Source organism: Ictalurus furcatus, chromosome 10 (genome assembly GCF_023375685.1).
Source record: "Ictalurus furcatus strain D&B chromosome 10, Billie_1.0, whole genome shotgun sequence".
NCBI classification, from domain to species: domain Eukaryota; kingdom Metazoa; phylum Chordata; class Actinopteri; order Siluriformes; family Ictaluridae; genus Ictalurus; species Ictalurus furcatus.
Window position 1 is genome coordinate 12,779,419 of NC_071264.1, and position 21,773 is coordinate 12,801,191.

Below are 21,773 nucleotides of genomic sequence, written 5' to 3' on the forward strand. Positions count from 1 at the left end.
AGGAGAAAGTTGGTTCATTTTGAGCTTTTTTCCACTATTTTCGTCTTCCGGCTTTAAAATCTCATCCTGTCACACGTCACCGGCAGTGACATAGCAATGTAAGATAGTACTTCGATGACCTGTCGGGGTCTCATAATTATTCATGAGCCTACGTGTTCTTATCCTATGAGATGTTGTCTCTTAATTATTCATGACAGCACGTGGTGCCTTCCTACAACAGACGTAGATGAGAGAGGCGTTCAAATGGGTTGCAAGTGTTTATTTCAGTGATGTAAGAGTTCGAGTGTGTTGCATGGCTTTCCCCGCGATCCTACCAGGGCTAGACTCTGGCTGCAGGCAGTTGGTTGACCATCAACTAATGAAACTGTGTGTAGCAAGCGTTTTACTCGGGAGAGCTAAGAGAATTGGAGGAAGGTGGACTTTGGATTTGCTCATGAAAGCAGTTTGCTTTTACTCAGTGATGCTGTACTAAGTCCCGAGGACTTTTCTATCCATTCAAATGAGGTATGTGTCTGATTTTAACCATGACCGTTTTACTTGCCTTTTGCGCTAATTAAACCACTTAAAGCTCCGCAGGCCATCGCGTGCAAAATTATGCAACGAGAGTCCGTGTTGAAGGGAAGAGCCTTTACCTTTTTATTTGTGAAAAGCTCGAGCCTATTAGCTAGCAACCATTCCGACACTCCTCCCATCCGTGCTGCCTCCGGTTTTATTTTATGTTTTCCTCCATAGTCACGTCAGGGGCTAATGGTTTAAATGGATAGGGCAGACGACCTGCACTACTATATATTGGGCATCCATTTAGCCCTGGGGATTCAGGAGGAGAGAAGTGCGCTGTCTCATCTGCAAACTTTTTCACTATCCATCTTTACTGTGAGCATTCTGAAGGCTCGCCTCCCTCTTCCTCTCCAGCCTTTCCCTGCCACGCCCCCTCCCCTCCCTTCTTCACACAGCCATCCAAGCCCATTCAAGCTGCATTTTTCAAAAACATTGAGAGGTAGACTTGAGCTGAAAGAGGGAGGTGTCATGACCCTTTAAATGTAGAAATATTTCATTTAATTATTTTGAAGGCAACTTTGCTCTACAGCATTTATTTGCATGTGCCTAAAACTTTTGCACAGTACTGTTTATTAACTAATAATAAATATTAAAAAGATACATCCAACATTAACCAAAAAGTAACACTCCATATAATAAATAATCGAGACATCCAAAATGAATAAAAAAAAAAACAAAAAAAAAAACAATACAAGTAACACAACAAAATTAGTCAACGATAGTATTTTTCACCTCTAGAGGCTGCTCTCATCCTGTATAATGACAGCGGACACGTCTCAGCTGCTCCCACAATCGACACACCTGGGTAAAACTATCGGTGTGGATTTTTGCAGATAACAGATAGTACCAGCAGTCAGTTATCAGTGCAGATTAATCAGCAAAACTGATCGATCGGCTGATGTCTATTACACACGATGAGGAAAGTGCTGTCTACCCTCTTCCGCATACATGACCTACCAGATGCCCACGATTGACAGGGGGAGAGTGAGAATGCAATCCCTCCCACCCACAGAGCACAGCCAGTTGTGCTGTCTTGGACTCGTGGCCATGGAATAGCTGTAGTATTGTCAGGATTCGATTCTCCTGATGTAGAGCCGACGCTTTTCTGTTGCACCACAGGGGAGCCTGTAGCATTTTCCTTTCCAGAATAATCTTCAAATCCCATGCATGGTCTTATTTTAATGTAATTAGCATAACCAACTTGATGACCACGTTGTCATGGTAACAAGCCACTGGTTCTTATTTCCAGACAAGCAGCATTTTTGGTTTTAGAACTGAACTGATTTTTGTGGCTGAAAAAACAAAGAGGTTTGAAATGAGGCTTTTGGGTGGCGAGCTTTGACAACGGTGTCTTCTCTATGGATGCTAGCCGCACTGTGCTGGAGCACAACGAGGCTCTCTGGGAGGAGGTCTGCTCTCTGTGCTGGAAGAGGGACAGCAGATGCTGGGCATGAATATTTTACACATCTCCCCTGCTCGCTGTGCAGCAATTAGCCTTAACCAGATGTGCAGAGCTGAAATATTTACTAGGTGTGTGTGTACACAGAGGAAGCGGCACACTATCTGTCTTTCTCGTGTATTAACACTCTAACACCCTGTGTCTCTCACTCGTTTCTTCACTCATTCTTCTTCACACAATCGCATTCATTCTGTTTCTCTTTGTCTCACTCTCATTATCTTTCTCTGGCTGTCTTTCTCCCTCACCCTCACTTGTTCTCTCCCTTTTTCTCTCTCACATACACTCACTCATTATTTTTGCCTCTCTCTCTCTCTCCCCCTCTCCCCAGACGGAGATTGCTAAGCGGCTGAATGTGATCTGTGCGCAGCTCATCCCATTTCTCTCACAGGAGGTAAGACACACGCGCGCGCACACACACCACTGAGTCATACTCCCCCTCTTTGAAACACACTCATTTCCTGACATCTTTTCCTCTGTCTCTTTCACGTGTACCATCTCTCTCTCTCTCTCTCTCTCTCTCTCTCTCTCTCTCTCTCATTCTCTCTCTTTCTCTTTTATATTTGTGTAGTCTTTTTGCTATATTATTGTTCATAGTTATGCTTGCTGCTTGCCTCTTCTCTGATTGGCTGATTGCATTAGGGCATGTTGGTATCCATCAAACACATTTTGCAACAGTGTACAGTGGCTTAGTGGTTAGAACGTACGTGACCCGACGCTGCCCTGCGTGTGTGGAGTTTGCATATTCTGTCTGTGCTGTGGGGTTTTCCTCCAGGTACTCTGGTTTCCTCCCCCTGTCCAAAGACATGCATAGTAGGTTGATTGGCATGTCCAAAGTGTCCATGGTGTGTGAATGGGTGTGTGATTGTGCCCTGTGATGGATTGGCACCCCGCCATGTGCCCCATGGTCCCTGGGATAGGCTCCAGGTTCCCCGCGTTAAGCGGTATAGAAAATGGATGGAGATATCTGTTAACTTTTGCTGAAACAGATTCTAACCATGCATCAGCTGATAGGACAGGGATCCTCAAACTATTTGAAGTCAGAGACTTCTGTAACTAAAATAAATTCTACAGACCCCCTTAGTACATACTTATTGTCTGATCATAATCATATTATTGTAAAATATTGGCCTCAATATCAACAGCTGTTTATTAGAGCTATAGAGCTTTATTCCTGAACTTTCTACTAAAAGAACACGTGTCTGAGTTATTTAGGAGGTCTAGGCTTGTTTCTTTGAGCTACTGAGGTTTGGATTACATCCTAAAAATTCAAGCAACAGGTCAAACAGGCTAACTATAAGAGCTCGAAGATAGTGGTGGTTTGTGATTTTTCTGCTATTGTAACAAATTGAAGAAATACCCTGGCTATGCTTCAAAGACCCATGTATATCTGTCATTTGTGACTACATGCAGGAAAAAAAACATGAATCTCTACCAAACATACCCTGACAATAACAGCACATTTCTGATGGGTGCCAAAATGTACCTGTGAGCTCAGCCCCATGTCAAACCTTTTCCACACATTGACACTCTCAGCTGACCCTTACATTAATGCAGTTATTTGGTGTGTGCTGAAGTTTGATTTGATTGGTGTTTGTTTCCCGTGTTGTGTCTCCAGCATCAGCAGCAGGTGGTCCAGGCCATGGAACGCGCCAAACAGGTGACTATGGGGGAGTTGAATGCATCGATAGGGGTACGTGGACTCCCCCCTCTGCCTCCCACAGTGTGTACTTCCATCTTCTCATCCACTTTTTTTTGTGCTTTTTTTTGTGTGTGTATTTATGTTGCTCGATTAGATTAAGTAGGAGATATGGATTGTGGTGCAAAAGCAGCTGGATTCTAATGGGTTAGTGTTTTGCTGCCCTCATGTGACCCTCTGATGGTCTGTTTTCCACATGTGAAGTCATAAATGCAAAGTCTTTGCATTCAAGTGCACCACTAACATTGTATCATTAGCTAACCTGCTTTGTTTTGGAGATTTTGAAATAAGCAATAAATTAGAAAATCGTATATATTGACGATAATTACGATGGCACATGAATGTTGCACTTTATTTTTCAGCGTCGTCTTATGCGAATTGCCATGTTTTCTGGACTACAAGTTGCACTCGAGTATAACATGCATCAGAAGAATATTTAATAAGATATTTTCTAAATGCAGTCATTGCTAAATATGTAGGTCTCACAACAGATATCACTCAGAGAGACACAAAAGCCGCTATATAGTTTTGAACTGTGACTCCGCATCATAGTGTGGTTCAGCATGCTTGTAGGAGAGCACTAACTGCCATGTTCTATGTATGTCTAATAGTCGCTCATGATTTGCTGGAGACGCTGTGATCCACACAGGAGTGAGGAATGTCACTCTTTTCACCCCAGTCCCAGTTGATTTTACACCAGGAGCAGTAAAGCTCCACTTACAATGCGCTTGTTTGTGAATCAGTCTATGGTCTAATCATCGACTGCCAAAAGCAAGTAGTATTTAGAGGATTGAACTATTACCTGCCATCAGTCACTGAAACTGCCCTCTGCCATTCTGAAATACAGTCTCCTCAGAAAGTATCTGAATAGCAAGGACTAATCTTTTGTTTTTGCTTTTCACTGGGTGTGAGATCAAAGGATGAATGAGTGAACGGATAAGTTTTCATTTCCTGATGTTTACAACTAGACGTTTTAAACAAAGTTCATTTTATTTTTTTGTGCTTTTTTGCCACCTTTCGTTTGAACCCACCCATTTTTCAGGTGATTAAAAATATTGGAATATGTGACTGACAGGTGATTGTTGTTGCCCTGGGTCTGAGCCCTGGGTTTCGCCCGTGAAGACTGCATTTGTTGTTAAAAAGGATAAACCAACATAAAGACCTGAGAGCTGTTTATGGGAGAAAAGCAAGCCATTTTGAAGCTGAGAAAAGAGGGAATATCAATCAGAGAGTCCTGAAAAAGAAGGAAACCACTGGTGTACTAACTACCAGACATTTGAACAAGGAAAACAACAACAGTTGATTGAAACATTGTCAGAGTTGTGAAGGGAAAAACCCAAAACAGTCAGTGATCTCACCAATATAACATCCGCAGGGCAGGGGTGAAGGTAACACAATCCACCATTCGAAGAAGACTTAAAGAGTAGAAATATAGAGGCTATACCACAAGATGCAAACCACTCATCAGCAGTAAGAATCAGAAAGCCAGATTGGAATTCACAAAGAAATGCAGAGATGAGCCACAGAGGTTCTGAAACCAAGATTAACCTGTACCAGAGTGATGGAAAGGCCAAAGTGTGGAGAAAGAAAATGATCTGAAACGTACAAGCTCATCGGTCAAGCGTGGTGGAGGTAGTGTCATGGCTTGGGTTTGCATGACTGCTTCTGAAACAAGCTCACTAATCTTTATTGATGATGCAACTAATGATGGTAGCAGCAGAATGAATTCAGAAGTCTACAGAAACATTCTGTCTGCCAATTTACAGAGAAATGCAGCCAGTCTAATTAGGAGGAACTTCATCATGCAGCAAGGCAGTGACCCAAAACACACTGCCAACTCAACAAATGTTCATCAGAGGGAAAACAACAACAACAAGGACTAAATCAGCAGGGAAAAGTGGAAGTTTTTAGACTGGCCAAGTCAGTCACCAGACCTTAACCCAATTGAGAATGACTGTCACCACCTGAAGAGGAAACCGAATAGAGAAACCCCACAAAACAAACACCAACTGCAGTACAAGCCTGGGTATACCATCACTAAAGAAAAAATGGTGATGTCAGTGGGTCGCTGGTTTGATTGTTATTGCACGCAAGTGATATGCAACCAAAATATCCCAAATGTCTTCAGTGCAAAAAGAAAAAAAATAAATAAAAAATGGCCTTGCCGTTCCAATACTTTTGGAGGGGACTTTAAGAATATTTTTCTGGGATACCAGTCACACTCCATTATAAAACAGGCCACATTTATTTGAAACCCAATTTGAGAAATGTAGTTGTTGCCGGATCATATCATGCTGTCTAGGTCTCCATGGAGAGACACATAAATGCCACTATATGGTTTTGAACTTGCTCAACATCATAGTGCAGTTCAACATGTTTATGAGAGCACTAAGTGCCATCTTCTGTATATCTGATCTAGAGATGTAGTTATCCCACCCAGAGTGCAGGGACAATATATTCCCTCATGCAGATGGCTGTGGTTGTGATCTTGCAATGAAAGCTTAAGCTCATTTTACTCAGGAAAGACTCTGCTTGCTGTGTGCTTCTTTGTAAATCAGGGTAACCTCTTATACCGGAGGTGATCAGTGCTGTTTGTGCAGTCTAGACCAATAATCAAAAAAACACACGTGCTTAATTTACTACAGAAGCAGTAACCATAGCTAGGTGTGAAAATCTCACTGGGCTGATTAGACTTTATTTGAGCATACAGGTTTCTAATAATCTGACAGTCAGTCCAGAAATTTGCATGTTCAGTGATTGTGAGGAAGCACAGAAATGAAGCTCCATGCTGCCCTACATGATGTTTGTGAGTCATGCCTAGTGTGAATTACAGGCGTCATGGAGCATTTCCGGCTCATGTTTTAAAGCGAGCTTTGTACAGCAACACCCCTAAGGAGCCATGGATGCGCAATTTTTTTGTTTTATTCTGAAGACCCCTGTTTTATACCGCTATAATAAAAATGCCACTTATAGTCCAGGAAAACTGTCAAACCAGAGTCTCGTTTGGTTATGAAGGATTTGAGGCGCACAATCCATAATAAGGTGAAACGATTTCTCCCAGACGGTTTTCTTTTGTTTTGACGTTTTAATTTCTCAGCCTGTCATTAAGTTATGTTAAGATTCTGCTTCCCATTTGCCATGCGTGTTTGTGTTTAGTATGTAGTGCTATTCCAGTTGTGAGGTTGCCCCTGCCCTCCTGGCCTCAGTGTCTTCTCACCATGGAGACACTCCCTCTGCTGTGCCACCTCTCCACTCAGATTGATCCTTCACTGTCTTGGTCTTGCTTTCTTTCCTCTCTCTCTCTCTCTCTGTATCTCCAGCAACAGCTGCAGGCTCAGCACCTTTCCCAGCATGCCGCTCAGGCTCTGCCCATGGCCCCTCACCCCTCAGGGCTGCCCCACCCGGGATTGGCTCTGGGGGGCAGCTCGGGCCTGCTGGCTCTCTCCGGGGCACTCGGGGCGCAGCTGGCTGCTAAGGATGAAAGAGCACATCTGGAGGCTGTAGCAGCGGCGGCGGCGGCTGCTGAGCACCACCGAGGTAAGAGCCATAACCAGAGTTACAGTATCTCCTTCACAGTCTGTTTAATGCTAATCTGACTGATGTCCTTGTTCTACATAAGTGGGTAGATACTAACTGTGTGTCTGTTTTGATTGGCTGTGGGACGTGCATCTAACGTGACCCATCCAGACCGTGAGGCGGGACCAGTGAGTATCACTTCACCCTTTCTTCCTCTATTGTGTACACTCTTTCATATTCTCCTCCTGCTGTCTTTGTGCTCCTCATCTCTCTTCTTCTTTCATGTTTCATTTACTTTTCTTTATCCTCCTTCCACTCAGCCTAGATCTCATCCTAGAGCATCCAGTCACTCTGTGTCTTCATCCTATCTGTGCTGTCTTGTTGCGTTGACGCTGGAAAATGCGGTACAGCTTGAATCCAGATCTGTCCGTACCCCAGTCAGGTTTCTCTATTTGTGAAAGTAGGAGGGGTTTATTTAGGTTTTGTGCCAGTGACAACAACTGAAGAGCTTGGAGGTATGATTTACTTTGTACTCCGCATTTAGTTTTATGCAGACGCTTAATCCACCCACCAGACCGAACTTTTGGGTTTTCTGTTGCACTTGATACCAGACACTGTTACTGAAGAGCAGTACTGTTCAAACAGCGATTTTGCTTCGCTGTGTATCTTACATAATTCTGTGATTATTGCACGTGCATTATTTTTCATCTCGGTACTCTGGCCAACCAAATTCAGCAACTTACTTATGACATCAGTCACTTGGCAATGGATACAACAGCAAATGGATTTGTGGTCTTACCGCACTGTCCAGTGGAAAAAAGCTTCGTTTGGTGCCTCCGCCTTCTTTGCGTTCTCACACTGAATCCCATGCAGCAGACAGCCGTGCATTAAGCTGTTTTACTGCCCTTGGGTCCAGAACTTATGGAGCTGATTTGATTTTGCCTCGTCTACCTTTCAGAGCTCCTTATCAAACGGAGACAAAGGCCGCACATCAGACTACCTCAGCAATGGAAAGAAAAGGAAATCAGACGAGAAGGAATTCACAGACTACGTGAGTGAGAGTCTCTTCATGTGAAATTTTTATGTTGTTGAATGTGTCAAACATCAAACATTGTTTTTTTTTTTTCCCCCCCTTTAGGACCCTTGTGATAAGTAATAAGCTGTTTAAGTTTTCAAAAATGTGAATAAACTGTTCATTGCGTTTATCCTGCGCTAAGACCCTTCCCCCATTCCACAGGGTAGCGATGCTGACAAGAGTGATGACAACTTGGTAGTGGATGAGGTGAGATTGTTTTTGTTTTCGCTGCATTTGTGTGGAGCAGGAGTTGAGAGGCTGATGTAAAAGTGTGTGCTATTATTTTTTTTTGTGTGTGTGTGTAGGACCCTTCGTCTCCACGCAGTGTGCACTCGTACTCCTCCAGAGAGAACGGTCTCGACAAGCTGCCGCCCTCCAGGAAAGAGCCTCTGCCTCAGGCCAGCCCTACCTCGCTGACCTCCTCCTCCAGCAGCGCCTCGCCCTCTCGCAGCAAAGAGCCTCCACCAGTATGCACACACATGGTCTATTAACATATACACCCACTTGCAATGCACACACCACCTTATAATTCTCTGTCAATCATTCTTAGAGGGAGAAATCTAGTACCCCAGGGCTAAAACCAGGCACGCCCATGTCTCAAGATTCCTCCACCCCCGGCCCCAGCGGCCCACCCCAATACCGCCCTGTCCCGGGAAAAACAGGTGTGGACCCTCTGGGTAAGTCCCAAATCGCTGTAGTGTACTGTAGTGGCGTAGGGAATGAAATGCATGTGTCTGAGAGATGTCTTCATTAGTGGAGCAGTGGACGAGTGGGCCAGCAGAGGGCAGTAGTGATCTTCAGCGTCGTCCGTGTTCTTTGCAGTGATTATTGCTTGCGGGTTTCAGTCTGATGGCTAATCCAACTTCATCACTCTAGCTTGGCTATTTTGTGTAGTCATGTGTAACAAATGTGTTTCTGTGCAAACGTTTTTCTTGTTTTTTGTGCTTAAAAAAAAGCTTCTCATTTTAATTGCCACAGAGGCTCAGTCTCAGTTTGTAACCTTGTCATTTAAAAACATGATCTGGTATTGAAATATTAAGCATCACTGCTTGTTTGAAGCATGTAAACCTACTCAGAATATCTGTGGGTGTGTCTTTGGTGCCTAATCACCCTTCATCCTAAAAGCATGCTCACTATATATAAGAAGATAAATGATTCTCATTGAAAACCTGGACTGCTCTGTCTCCTGTTTCTCAGCTCTGGGTGTGAGGAACCCACTGGCGGTGCAGGGTGTGTATCCTCCAGGTGCTTTCGGTCTGCCTCCTCCGGGGGTGAACGGCGAACTTGCTGGAGCAGCCGCAGCATATGGCGCTGGACTCCACCTTGTCTCACCACAGATGAACGGCTCTGCCGCTGTAGCCGCCGCCGCCGCAGCCGCCGCTGCTGGATATGGACGCTCCCCTGTGGTGAGACGCAGCATTTTAGCAACATTTTAAAAACAATACTGGATCCGGTTGTAAAATTAAAAACAACAAACGGGGCAAAAAACAACCACTGTACACTGCAAGATTTTCAACACCCTATATTTTAACATAAATGTATACAAATCAGAAAGCAGTGCTGTTTAGTTGCAGCTTACTTTATTGGACAGCAGAGGTATAAAGTCTATTACTAAAGTCACTTTAATTGGGTTCTTTTAGCCCACAACATATTTTACAACTGCTTAGGATTGTCTGAATCGTTTCTTTTTTTTAACAAGCTTAACTGGTTTACCTTCCAAGAGCCTCTGCCTTTGGTAAAGCCTTAATTTAGTGTCGTTAGGTTCCTGAACACAAGGAACACATTGGTTCTTGCTGAAACACATATTTAATATTTCTCCATATGGAATTACTATTCTATGCTATTTCTGTTGTGATAATAATGATTTAATGGTGATTTTTTTTTTACCTGAGCGTGCGTGCAGGCTTACTCCCATGCAGGGTTATTCTGAAGGTCTCTCTGTTGCCTGTGAGGTGAATTGCAATTGCAATGCAAATATTGGCAAGCCTTCCACTTCTTTAACCCCCTCTTGTGAATTGTTTTTAAGGAAAAGAGGCAAATTTCTAGGCTGGGACAATTTATGTCAAGGCTTGAAATGAAGAAACTAGTAAGATCCAATATCAAATCACATGTGAATCACATTTTCTTTAAAAAAAAGAAAAAGAAAAAAAAAGGTCAAATTGAATTATATGTCTAAAAGCGCTTGTATTTAATGAGGCACCTTTAAACACATTAATTTGCAGTTAATGAACAGATTTTCATCAAAAGTCTGGTAATGTAGTGTGTTGAAGTAAAACCAGACCATGTCCTTGGATCCTTTAGGTGGGTTATGAGTCTCCTCACCCCCACATGAGGGTCCCTGGCCTCCCTGCTAGCCTCCAGCCTGCAGCCTCAGGAAAGCCGTGAGTCTTCCGTCTCTTATATTATTCTCAAATAATTCCCCTCTCTAATTATCCTGAATGGATTTTATTGATTTTTGTCTGTCTTCTCTCCAGTGCGTACTCATTCCATGTGAGTGCAGATGGACAGATGCAGCCTGTGCCCTTCCCTCCGGACGCTCTTCTGGGCCCGGGCATCCCGCGCCACGCCCGGCAGATCCACACACTCAGCCATGGAGAGGTGGTGTGTGCCGTCACCATCAGCACCTCCACACGCCACGTCTACACTGGCGGCAAAGGCTGTGTCAAAGTGTGGGACATCAGCCAGCCGGGCAGCAAGAGCCCCATGGCCCAACTCGACTGTCTGGTCAGTTTCCAAACGTTTGTGTTGACCATCTTTACAAAAAGACTTTGTATGAATGTCTGATTCTTCTGATATTCACGTCTTCAGAAGTTTACATTTCCTGCTAGCTACACTAGCTGACGTGATGTTGACGTTTTTCAGTGTGGTGGGACCCATCGTAGATTGGTTTGCGGTCGATGCGGAGTGTAATTGCAGTCTAATCTATTCTTAGTCATTTACCAAGAAGGGAAATGTTTTGTACTATTTTGTTGTCAGCATGATATTACGTAGTCCACATTCAAGACTTAATGTCTATATCGTAGCTATCGTTCCTCTCTCTTCATCCAATCAGAACAGGGACAACTACATCCGCTCATGCAAGCTCCTCCCAGATGGGAGGACTTTGATAGTTGGAGGTGAAGCCAGCACTCTGTCCATCTGGGACTTGGCCACGCCCACTCCACGCATCAAGGCGGAGTTGACGTCCTCGGCTCCGGCGTGCTACGCGCTGGCCATCAGTCCAGACAACAAGGTCTGTTTCTCCTGCTGCAGCGACGGCAACATCGTCGTGTGGGACCTTCACAACCAGACGCTCGTCAGGTAGCTGTGAACACCGGGGACTGATTAAACGCTGCACTGTACGTAACGACGGGTTGTGCTGATTTATGGGTGTGGTTTTTGATGGATGTGGTTCTGGGGCGTGTTCCTCCGCAGGCAGTTCCAGGGCCACACTGATGGAGCCAGCTGCATCGACATCTCCAACGACGGGACCAAACTGTGGACTGGGGGACTCGACAATACGGTGCGCTGCTGGGACCTGAGAGAGGGCCGCCAGCTCCAGCAGCATGACTTCACCTCCCAGGTACTGCCACAGCAGAGAATCATGGGAAATGGAGTTTCACTACTCGGAAAAGTGAATATTTGTCTGATGGATGTTTTATTAATCACACTGTGTGTGTGTGTGTGTGTGTGTGTGTGTAGATCTTCTCCCTGGGTTACTGTCCTACAGGAGAGTGGCTGGCAGTGGGCATGGAGAGCAGTAATGTGGAAGTACTGCACGTCTCCAAACCAGACAAGTACCAGCTGCACCTTCACGAGAGCTGTGTGCTGTCACTCAAGTTCGCCTACTGCGGTACGAGTGCTTTTTTTATTTCTCTCTTTATTTTTCATAATACATCATTTGTAACTGAGTTATCTCAATGTGCTGTACGTTTCTTACGAGTGTACCCTATCTGCAGGCAAGTGGTTTGTAAGCACAGGTAAAGATAATCTCCTGAACGCTTGGAGAACTCCTTACGGCTCCAGCATATTCCAGGTACTGTCGTGTTTCTGTTTAATTCTGAACACCGTTACTTTCAATGACTTGATCCAAACAAGCCACACAGAATTGTAATATTCGTGCAGTACTGATCTGTATCATGGGTGACCAGTTAGATGGAACTATTCGATGTCATTTATTCAGTTTAATTTGTGTGAAAGATGTATTTTCCCCTGCATTAGCTGCAATGAAAGACGTTTACTGTTCTGTGGGTGTGAAGGTGCTGATTGTGGGTCACTGAGCATTAGGCTGCTCGTTCTTTTGTAGCTATAGTAAAGACAATTTATAAATCTTGGCTAGAGCTGCATGATTGTCATATTTTGGGTTCCCACGAGAGTCTGGTTCCCTGCAAGGTTTCTTCCTCGTGTCGTCTCGGAGATTTTCTTGTCACTGTTGCCTCTGGTTTTACTCGTTAGGGATCTAAATCTATATCTACAACAGCTTTGTGATGTCCGTTTCTAAACGCACTAGGCAAATAAAAAAATTTTAATCGGATTTTAGTGAACTATATGATTTATTAAGGCTGATGTGTAAAAGTAAGGTATAGGCCGTTTTTTTTTTTTTTTTTTTTTTTGGCGTGTGGTTTATTTTTTTGGCTGTTTTGACAAAATCCAGCCACAGCTACATTCCATGGGTTTTCTCAGGCCACTACACAAATGCACTTTAATCATTTTGAATCAGCAGACAGGATTTTTTTTAAATATTATAAACAATTTTAAATTTATCCTTGGTCTCCTTAATTGTGTTTTTTTTTTTTTTTTTTTTTTTTAATTTACTTACTTACTTACTTATTTAAATGCTGAATATCATTGGCAAAATTAGGTGACTAAAGTAAGTTAAAAAAAAATGTTACAACAGAGTGCAATCAAGAATGGGAACCTTTCTTTTTAAATGTACCAGTTGTACATTGTCATTTTAGCCAAGGGAATGTTCACTAAGTGCAGTAAAATGAAAGTTGATTAATTAAACGAGGAAGCCAAAAATCACAAACACAAAAAAACTGAATTAGTCGTGCAGCCCTAAATTCAGTATTCTGAAATATTTCAGGTGTGTGAATCAGGTCATAAGGGTTCTGAGTGATGTTTCTTTGGTATATTGATGTGATGAAAATGCCCTCTGTGTCCTCGTTATGATCAACTTGGCCAACATTTGTTGTTTTAAATGTGTTTAATGAGTAAAGTTTGCTCACTAACTCTACAAATGGCATTTTATGTCTCCAGTCGAAGGAGTCCTCGTCAGTCCTCAGCTGTGACATCTCGCCTGACGACCAGTTCATCGTGACCGGCTCAGGAGACAAGAAGGCCACTGTGTATGAGGTCATTTACTAAAGCAGCCACAGACTGGATCCCAGAACAGAAGTACAGTACCATGTAGCTGGAAGAGCGGAAACCAAGATCCGACTTTGACTTTGGAACAGAGTGATGGAGGTGGAGTTGGAGAAAAGCGCCTACGCTTTTTACATTTTTTTTTTTATTTTTATGTCCGTTAGGGACAGGCATTGAGGGAGGACTGTGGAGCTCCAGAACAGGACTGACCTTGTTGTTTTTTTAATGCTGTGAGAAAGCTAGCTTCAGAGACGCGGGATTCCTCCAAAGACTTCTCTTTTGCTTTATTGTTTTTCCTTTTGTTATTTTTTAAACAAGATGAATTCTCTGTAGTGAATGAAATAGCAAAGAGAATTTTTTTTTAAATTTTTTTTTTTTTAAGCCTTTGGAAAAAACAATTCTTTGTGGAAATGGACAGTCAAGGAGCAGCAGTGCACTGAGCAGGTACAAGGCGCTTTAAGAGGAAAGACTACGACAATATCTTTGCCATTTGTTTTCTTCCAGTCTGTACCGATGGCCTTGAACGTCTGAAAATGATCTCGGAATAAGCAACAGTACGACTGTATAACGACACGGTGACAGATTTGGGCTAACGGGGGTCATGTTTTACTATTTTTTTTTTTGTTTTTTACAACTTCAGGGAGATGGTCCACATTAGCACGTTTCTTGTGTATGCTGTATGTCTGCTCCCAATGACCGGCTTTTGGCTTTTGTTGGATACTTGGTGTGTATGAACTGTAAATAAAGCTCCTTAAAAGCAAAATTCTAAAAATTGGAGTTTGTCTGAAATTTGTTTTAATCCTGGGAATGTTTGGTTCCTAAACGGGTTTTCTCAGCGACTTCCACTTTTGCTAAGGCCGTGGCTTAACCCATTGTATATCGTGTTCTACATATCTTTCAGATTATTTGTACGAGTAAGAAATTTTTTAAAAAATCACCTTCTGCACCTTTAATGTTTTTATATCGTATAATGGCGATACAGTGTAATCGATATAAGCAATTTTCAAACTAGTGGAACCCTTCATATGGTCAAATTTCATCATTTTCTACTTTTGTAGTTCTAAAAACACAAGCACAGTTATAATACCTAATTCCCTTCAGCAGTGATACAGACACAATCGCACTTATTGTGTAAAAGCAAGTGTTTACTGATTTTATTTGCAATTAATTTAATCTGGGTTACTGATCGGAAGGTCGGGGGTTCAAGCCACAGCACTGCCACTGTTGGGCCCTTGAGCAAGGCCCTTAACCCTCTCTGCTCCAGGTGCACTGTATCATGGCTGACCCTGTGCTTTGATCCCAGCTTCCTGACATACTGGCGTATGTGAAGATAAACGAATTTCAGTGTGCTGTAATGTCTGTGATAATTAAAGACTCATTATCATATGCAATAAATAATTCGCTCTAGATAAGAGCGTCTGCCAAATGATGTAAATGTAAATATACAGTGTTTAATGTTTTGATGATGATGTGACTGCAGGAGGATTGCAGACATTCTGACAGCTGGCATCTGATTACAAACTGAATTGATTAGGCTTATGTCTGTTTCACCATGGCTTGTAATTATCCAACAAAGCATCACAGTCACTGTATGGTGAAATCACACTTAGCCAGTGAGGTTTCAAATATTTTTAGGCAGACCGACTTTTTTTTTTTTTTTTTTTTTTTTTTTTTTTAAACCACTGAGGTTGTTAAATTTGTTCCTTAACCAACATGATCTTTACAAAGACGCCAAGGCAAGAATAGAAAGAAAGAAAAACATTTCCAGGTTTGGGTGGAATATATTTCTGGTTCCTGAAAGTAGGTACAGAAAATCCCAATTTTGGTCAAAACCAGGTTTTTCCATTATTGTCTGTTTGCCAGAATTCCACCACAGTGACAGCCAGCGGTGTTTTCCCAGACCACTATGCGTCATTCAATAACACTTGCTGTTTGTTAGGAAACTGCTGCTGTATATTTGAAATAGCTGCAATGTTATACAGTTATATTACATCTACGGCAGTCTGCAAAAACCTGTCTGCCACCAAGAAGTCTAGTCCTGGTTGTTATTCAGTTGTGTGCCTGAAATACCCTTCAAATATAGTTCAAACAGGAAGGAAGCCATCAAAGAAAAACATTGACATTTGAGCCTGCTGTGACCATTTTGTTTGAATCGATTAAAAAAAATGTAATCAGTTCATCTGCTGGTTACAATAATTCCTTATTAATCATTAAACCACATGTTCTTGAGATTTTGCATGGATGGACAAATCAAAAATATAGTTTCAACCAAAACTGAGTTTTTCTACCAATATTATGAAATCTCAAATTTAAGAAAACATAAATACAATGTAAAAACTATACTCTTACCTTGGCCTGCAAGGATCTTGTGTATGGAGCCAGTTTTACAAATCCAAGTGGGATTTTCTCCCAAATTGACCGTTTTACATAGTTATTACATACTATAGCAGAATGGACACAAGTCTAATCAACAGTTTGTAATCAGATACCAATTGTCAAAATGTCTGCAATGCTTCTGCACCGTCACATCAAAACAGAGAAAACGTACACACTGTACAGACTACAACGAACAAAAGTTTCAAATGTTTAAATGACCTGTTAAAAAGACATCAGGAAGACATTTAGTCATTTAGACTGAATGAATCCACAAATATAAGAGGGACTAGAGATCAGTGACATGAACCAATGATGATAAAGGTCTTTAAATGCTACTCATGATGCTCATAATCACAGGGACAACTCCTATTCCACTGTCAACTTGTAAGTCTTTACAATTTCGCAGTAATGTTGTTCTCTCTTCACAGATTAGGTTATAAATAAATGTAAAATCGGAATAAAAAATTTTAAATGCAGTTTTGTCCATTATTACTTTTGGGGGTAAACTGATTTTAAAATGATAAAACTTTACTTCTGGTTGAGACACAGGAAAAAGAGAACCATGATTCCGTTCAGAAAAACCTGTCCTTTTCAGAATTCTATGTAGTAGAAAATGTCAAAGCTTCAACAGATAGATAGTTGGAGATACATGTATTAAGACTGAGATACAGATCTATAGATTAGCCAAATATACCCATACAGTGGGGGAAATAAGTATTGAACACGTCAACATTTTTTCAGTAAAAATATTTCCAGTGAGGCTATGCACATGAAATTTTCACCTGACTTTAGTAATGGAGTCTTGCTGGGTGAGCGTGAGCAGTGGAGTGCATTGCCTATTGTTTTCTCTGTGACGATGGCACCTGCTGCCTCCAAGTGTTTCTGGAGCCCTTTCTGAGTGGTCCTTGGCTCTTGAGCTACTCTTCTGACTATTCTTCTGACTCCCTGGTCAGAAATCTTGCGAGGAGCTCCTGTGCGTGGCCGGTTGATGACGGACTGATGTTGCTTCCACTTGCAGATAATGGCCCCAACGGTGCTTACTGGAGGATTCAGAAGTTTTGAAATATTTTTGTATCCGATTCCATCAATATTATGTTTCACATCAATAAGGTTGCGAAGGTCTTGGGAGAGCTCTTTGCTTTTACTCATCATGAGATGTTTCTTGTGTGACACCTTGGTAACAAAAGCCTTTTTATAGACCATCAATTTACTAACTCAGCTGGTATTAATTTGCACATATAGGGGGTATAATTACTTACTTTTTTTTTAATAAGAACTGCTTTTTCTTAGCGTGTTCAATACTTTTTTCCTGTGTCGTTACTTTATTACACATAACTTTATTTATGGACTTTAATGTTGTGAATTCTTTATATTTCTAGATTTCTTGAGTTAATACTGATGTCTGGTGAAAATTTCATGTGAATAACCTCATCGGAAATATATTTACTGAAGAAAATGTTGACACGTTCAATACTATATATAGAGATGGATATTTTGTGTGTTTAATTTTCACGACGTGTCCCTGCTTAGTGATCATTATCGGAAACTGCTACAACCATATACCAAGATTATAAAAAGTTTCTCTTTTTCATAGCCAAATGCCAAAATATAGTAACAGATTTATTAAACAGGACCAAGAAGACAAGAAGATCAAAAGATGACCACAAGTTTAATTGTCTTTATATGCATGTCTGGTACATCTCATATGAAGTGCTACAGAGGGTGATATCACAGCTGTGCCTTTGTGGAAAAAAAGTCCTTGGCTTCAGAGCGAGATTGCTGGACACTGTACACTGTTTTCAGTATAGAAACAAAGCCGTAGGCAGCATTAGATACAGATATTCCCATAGCATGATCAGATGTGATGTAATTCCCATTACAGGTAAGATGTGATGATAAGGCAGTGGAGATGGTCTGAATTGCGCAAGACTAAAATCCCAACATCTCTGGGCAGCCGTCATCTCAGCCATTTATAGAAAGGAGGAAATACACTATATGCATAACAATAAACGGAACAAAACACTGTTGGAGCACTATTACTTATTTTCATTACAAAAAACAAACAAACAAAAAATCTTACGCTTCTTTTTGTGTTTGGAAAAGTAACAAGCAAAAGATTAGTTCAGATTCCGAGACAGGCCTTCTGATTCACAGATCAGATAAACGTGAAAAAACAAACCCCAGAAACATGGTTAGCGAATTAAAAGCACAAAATCTTTTCCCCCAGCAGGGTGAGGATTGCTTTCAGACATCACAGGTTGGGTGGGCAACCACAGCTCTTTAATATAAAGGGATACAGCAGGGGTGTATATATCATAGGGCCTCTTAGGAATAAAAAGAATCTAAATTTGGCTGCGGGGACGATTATTGTTATGAGAGCATATTGTTTAAAATGTCCTAAGTGACTTTTGGGCTTTTTGTATTTCTGATGCCAGTGACTTTCAAATGTCCTAGATTTAATACACATCTGATACAAGGTCTGCATAGGTAATGATACCAGTCAGATCAGAACTCATGTCATTTTTATATTACAGCATATATCACTGCTGTCTCTCTCAGTGCCAGTAAAATCTACAAAACTGCCCTTTTTTGCCTTCTTGCACCTGATCAGCTGAGCCTGACCTTTAGAGCAAATCATCTATCTAATTAAGACTGCTGCTAGATTGTCCATTTCAGAGCTACTGAAGTGATGGATTGTGTTCTTTTTCTTTGCCACTGTTGATGTGAATGTGATTTACTGAAACGTGCTCGTTTCAGGACAGGCGTTTGTTCACACTAGTGACAGATCACAAACATACCAACATGAATGTGAACCATCAAGCCAGACACATTGGTCTCATCATTCACTCAGCTTCATTAGCTGTTGTGGATCCAGATATCCCGTGAACGTTGGACGTGAGGTGAGAATATTCAGTCCATCACATATTCACACCTTTAACATAACCAGTACACTTACCGGCATGTTTCTGGGAGGAAACCCACACAGATATTGGGGGAACATGTGAAACTCAGTCCAGACAGCTACCAGAGCTCAGGATCAAACCCAGGACCCTGGAGATGTGAGGTGGAAATACTACCCACTGCACCACCAAAAAAACAGAACTGAATAATAAAATGTGAACCAGTATCTTTCCACTGGAAAAAACAAACAAACAAACATTTGGAAGCACAAGGACTTTTTCAGGACCTCGTGAACTTTAGATGCATTGACACCATGAGGAGTCAGGGACAATTTTAGATTCTAGGCTAAATATCCAGGAACTGTTTTTAGTTCCTGCTTCGGAGCCAGTACTTTTCTGCAAAGTAATTAGAGGTGTAAACATCAGTTTTCCAAATGATATATGATTTTGATTCTGAAGGCAACCACTGAATCTGCTATGATACAATAAAGATACAATTCAGTTTAATAAACTCTGAATGATATGTGACCAATTTGTTCAGAATAAGGGTTCGGTCTACGATTAATTCGCAGATGATCACGTACAGATGGACTATTTTAAGTATCAGACTTACACCCAAATCACCTTGCTAGCACATTAACACATCGATGTAGAGAAGATAAATTATATTTCTACACATCGGTTGTCTGTCCTGTAATCAATTCTAATCTATAATAATTGATTTATGTTTGTTGCCTCGATTCATTGCAATCATTGGCTTTTAAATCAATTATCGATCTGCCCAAACTGTCCAACTGTTACATCCCTAGTAGTGATATTCAGCATTGCTGATTGGTCACACTTCACAGAATAATTAAACATCTTGCTTGGCATTATTTAAAAAAAAAATCTGCATTTAACTATTAAGCTGTTGCTCTTACGTGAAGGAACGTTTCCACAGTGCATCTGATCGTACAGTTTTCGGCACGCTTTTAGTGGCATGTCCTACATGTTTGCCGGCTTCTGAAATGTCAGAACCACGGTTTGCGTCACTTCTGTTACTTAACGTAAAACGGTCACTGATCCTGCAGTGTAGCGAGAACAAAAAGACAGAGATGTAGTTCTCATTCAGGAGATTTCCAGAACACATAATCAATCTCTCTGCTCAACTCATGCATGCTTATGTGTTCTGCATATACAACCATTCTCTGGAATAAAAAAAAAAATGGAAATGCTGTTGTTTAATGTTTTCAACATGAAACCCACTGAGAGGTCCAGCTGCTCCTCATTAGAGTCTCTAGGGAGTCTCTCACGGGAGACGGAAACATGTGATGCAGAATTCAGTTGGGAATTGCCATATGCATGTTTAATTGGAGTGGTGCAGACATACTGAAGCAGGTATCTCAAGCCAGAGCCAGAGCTACAGTCTGGTTATTCTGCTCTCTGAGGTGTTGTGTAACGAGCTCTGTTGCATTTGGTCTCACTACAGTGTGTGTGTGTGTGTGTGTGTGTTTTTTTACAGTAATGTATTGATAGTCTGCTATCTGGGTTTGTGTGAGCTGCAGCTTCCTAAGTGCTTACCTTGTCTCCTGCGAGCTTTCTCCTCGCTGCTAGGCCTTTCATCTAGACATTGTGCTAATTATACTCCCTCCGCTTATTCTTTCTGTTTGTCCCTCTCTTTCTTCTCTCTCTTTCCTACATAGAGGGGGGATGGAACGGGGATGGGGAGGGGGTTTAATGGTGCTTGAGAGACGAAGCAGGGGAATGCTGTTTGGAAAGAGCACCCATGGTTGCCCACCACAGCTGCCATGAACGAGCTCCTGCTAAGTGCTCTTCTTTCAACTCGTTCTTTCTTCCATTTATCCATCGATTCATCCATCCATCCTTCCATCTATCCATTTCTCGCTCCTCTCTTGTGTGCTCAGTAGACCACCTCGTACACGGTAGCTTTCTTATCTCCAGAGCCAGTGACTATATATTTATCGTCTGGGGAGACATCGCAGCTCAGGACGGATGAGGACTCCTTGGACTTGAGAGAGAGGGAGGGGTGGGGGGGGGCTTGTCAGACCATTACGCAAAAATAAACAGCGCAATAGATGGTTCATTTAAAATGTTAATTGTATAAACAATCTTTATCTCAGTCCTAGCCATCAATGAAGTCATCAGCATTGCTTTCTAGCTCTAAACAGCCATTTCTCTTTTACACAACAAAGAACCTTCAGCAATGCACAAACGCTCACTCTGACCATCAAACAAACATTAACCACAAACATCGGTAGAGAAATGAAAGAGACGTGATAACGTGAGGAATTACAGAAGCCATAAAAAGACTTTAGACTTCCAGATTTTGATCGACTTTGTTGTTATTTTCTTATGAGATTGAATTATTTACATCATCATCATCACTAGTTAAATGTTTTTCTGACATAATGGGATAATATTCTCAAGCACTTGAGATAACAAATGTGGTTTTCCTGAGATAATGGCTTAATTCATTTGAGATTATTTAAACAGAAAAAGTTATCCAATTCACTTCACTGGGAAAGGATGTGAGATGTGAAAAGGAATTGCTTTGTCCTGTAGTGTTTAAATTCTTAGATAAGCAATAGGAAACCCGGAACACATGTAACAAAGGAAAACAAGAGGATGGACTCTGGTCTCTTCTTTCTGAAATAAATAAATAAATAAATAAATAAATGGAGGAACTGCTAATTATAAAATAGCACTTGCACCAGATTTTTGCCATGCTATTTTCTTCATGTTGCCAGTGTTTACAGTTTAAATTCCCCACAACATTCTCTCTCTGATTAATGTAAGCCTGGTTCCACATTTGTGGCGTTCAGGCTGCCTTCTGTCTGTAGCCATCGGACA

General features: G+C 41.6%; 2 protein-coding genes across 6 annotated transcripts in view; one reads left to right on the forward strand and one right to left on the reverse strand.

The window, feature by feature from the left end:
* tle2a (TLE family member 2, transcriptional corepressor a) overlaps positions 1-14,007 on the forward strand; it is a 40,023-nt gene extending 26,016 nt beyond the window's left edge. The window contains exons 5-21 of one of the 5 annotated variants that reach the window (XM_053635444.1): positions 2,346-2,408; positions 3,633-3,737; positions 7,034-7,250; positions 7,401-7,417; positions 8,188-8,280; positions 8,467-8,511; positions 8,610-8,771; positions 8,855-8,981; positions 9,502-9,710; positions 10,331-10,390; positions 10,606-10,685; positions 10,779-11,028; positions 11,357-11,604; positions 11,719-11,866; positions 11,986-12,136; positions 12,243-12,319; positions 13,543-14,007. In XM_053635444.1, coding sequence (XP_053491419.1) covers positions 2,346-2,408; positions 3,633-3,737; positions 7,034-7,250; positions 7,401-7,417; positions 8,188-8,280; positions 8,467-8,511; positions 8,610-8,771; positions 8,855-8,981; positions 9,502-9,710; positions 10,331-10,390; positions 10,606-10,685; positions 10,779-11,028; positions 11,357-11,604; positions 11,719-11,866; positions 11,986-12,136; positions 12,243-12,319; positions 13,543-13,650 — 2,160 coding nt within the window. In that variant the 3' untranslated portion in view covers positions 13,651-14,007. The remainder of the gene's footprint in view (positions 1-2,345; positions 2,409-3,632; positions 3,738-7,033; positions 7,251-7,400; positions 7,418-8,187; positions 8,281-8,466; positions 8,512-8,609; positions 8,772-8,854; positions 8,982-9,501; positions 9,711-10,330; positions 10,391-10,605; positions 10,686-10,778; positions 11,029-11,356; positions 11,605-11,718; positions 11,867-11,985; positions 12,137-12,242; positions 12,320-13,542) is intronic. The other 4 variants (XM_053635445.1, XM_053635447.1, XM_053635446.1 and 1 more) reach the window with 4 other exon arrangements.
* Positions 14,008-16,992: 2,985 nt separating this feature from the next.
* Positions 16,993-21,773, reverse strand: part of tle2b (TLE family member 2, transcriptional corepressor b) — an 86,002-nt gene continuing 81,221 nt past the window's right edge. Inside the window, exon 24 of the mRNA XM_053635449.1 lies at positions 16,993-20,931. Within this exon, the coding sequence (XP_053491424.1) occupies positions 20,824-20,931 (108 nt within the window). The 3' untranslated portion in view covers positions 16,993-20,823. The remainder of the gene's footprint in view (positions 20,932-21,773) is intronic.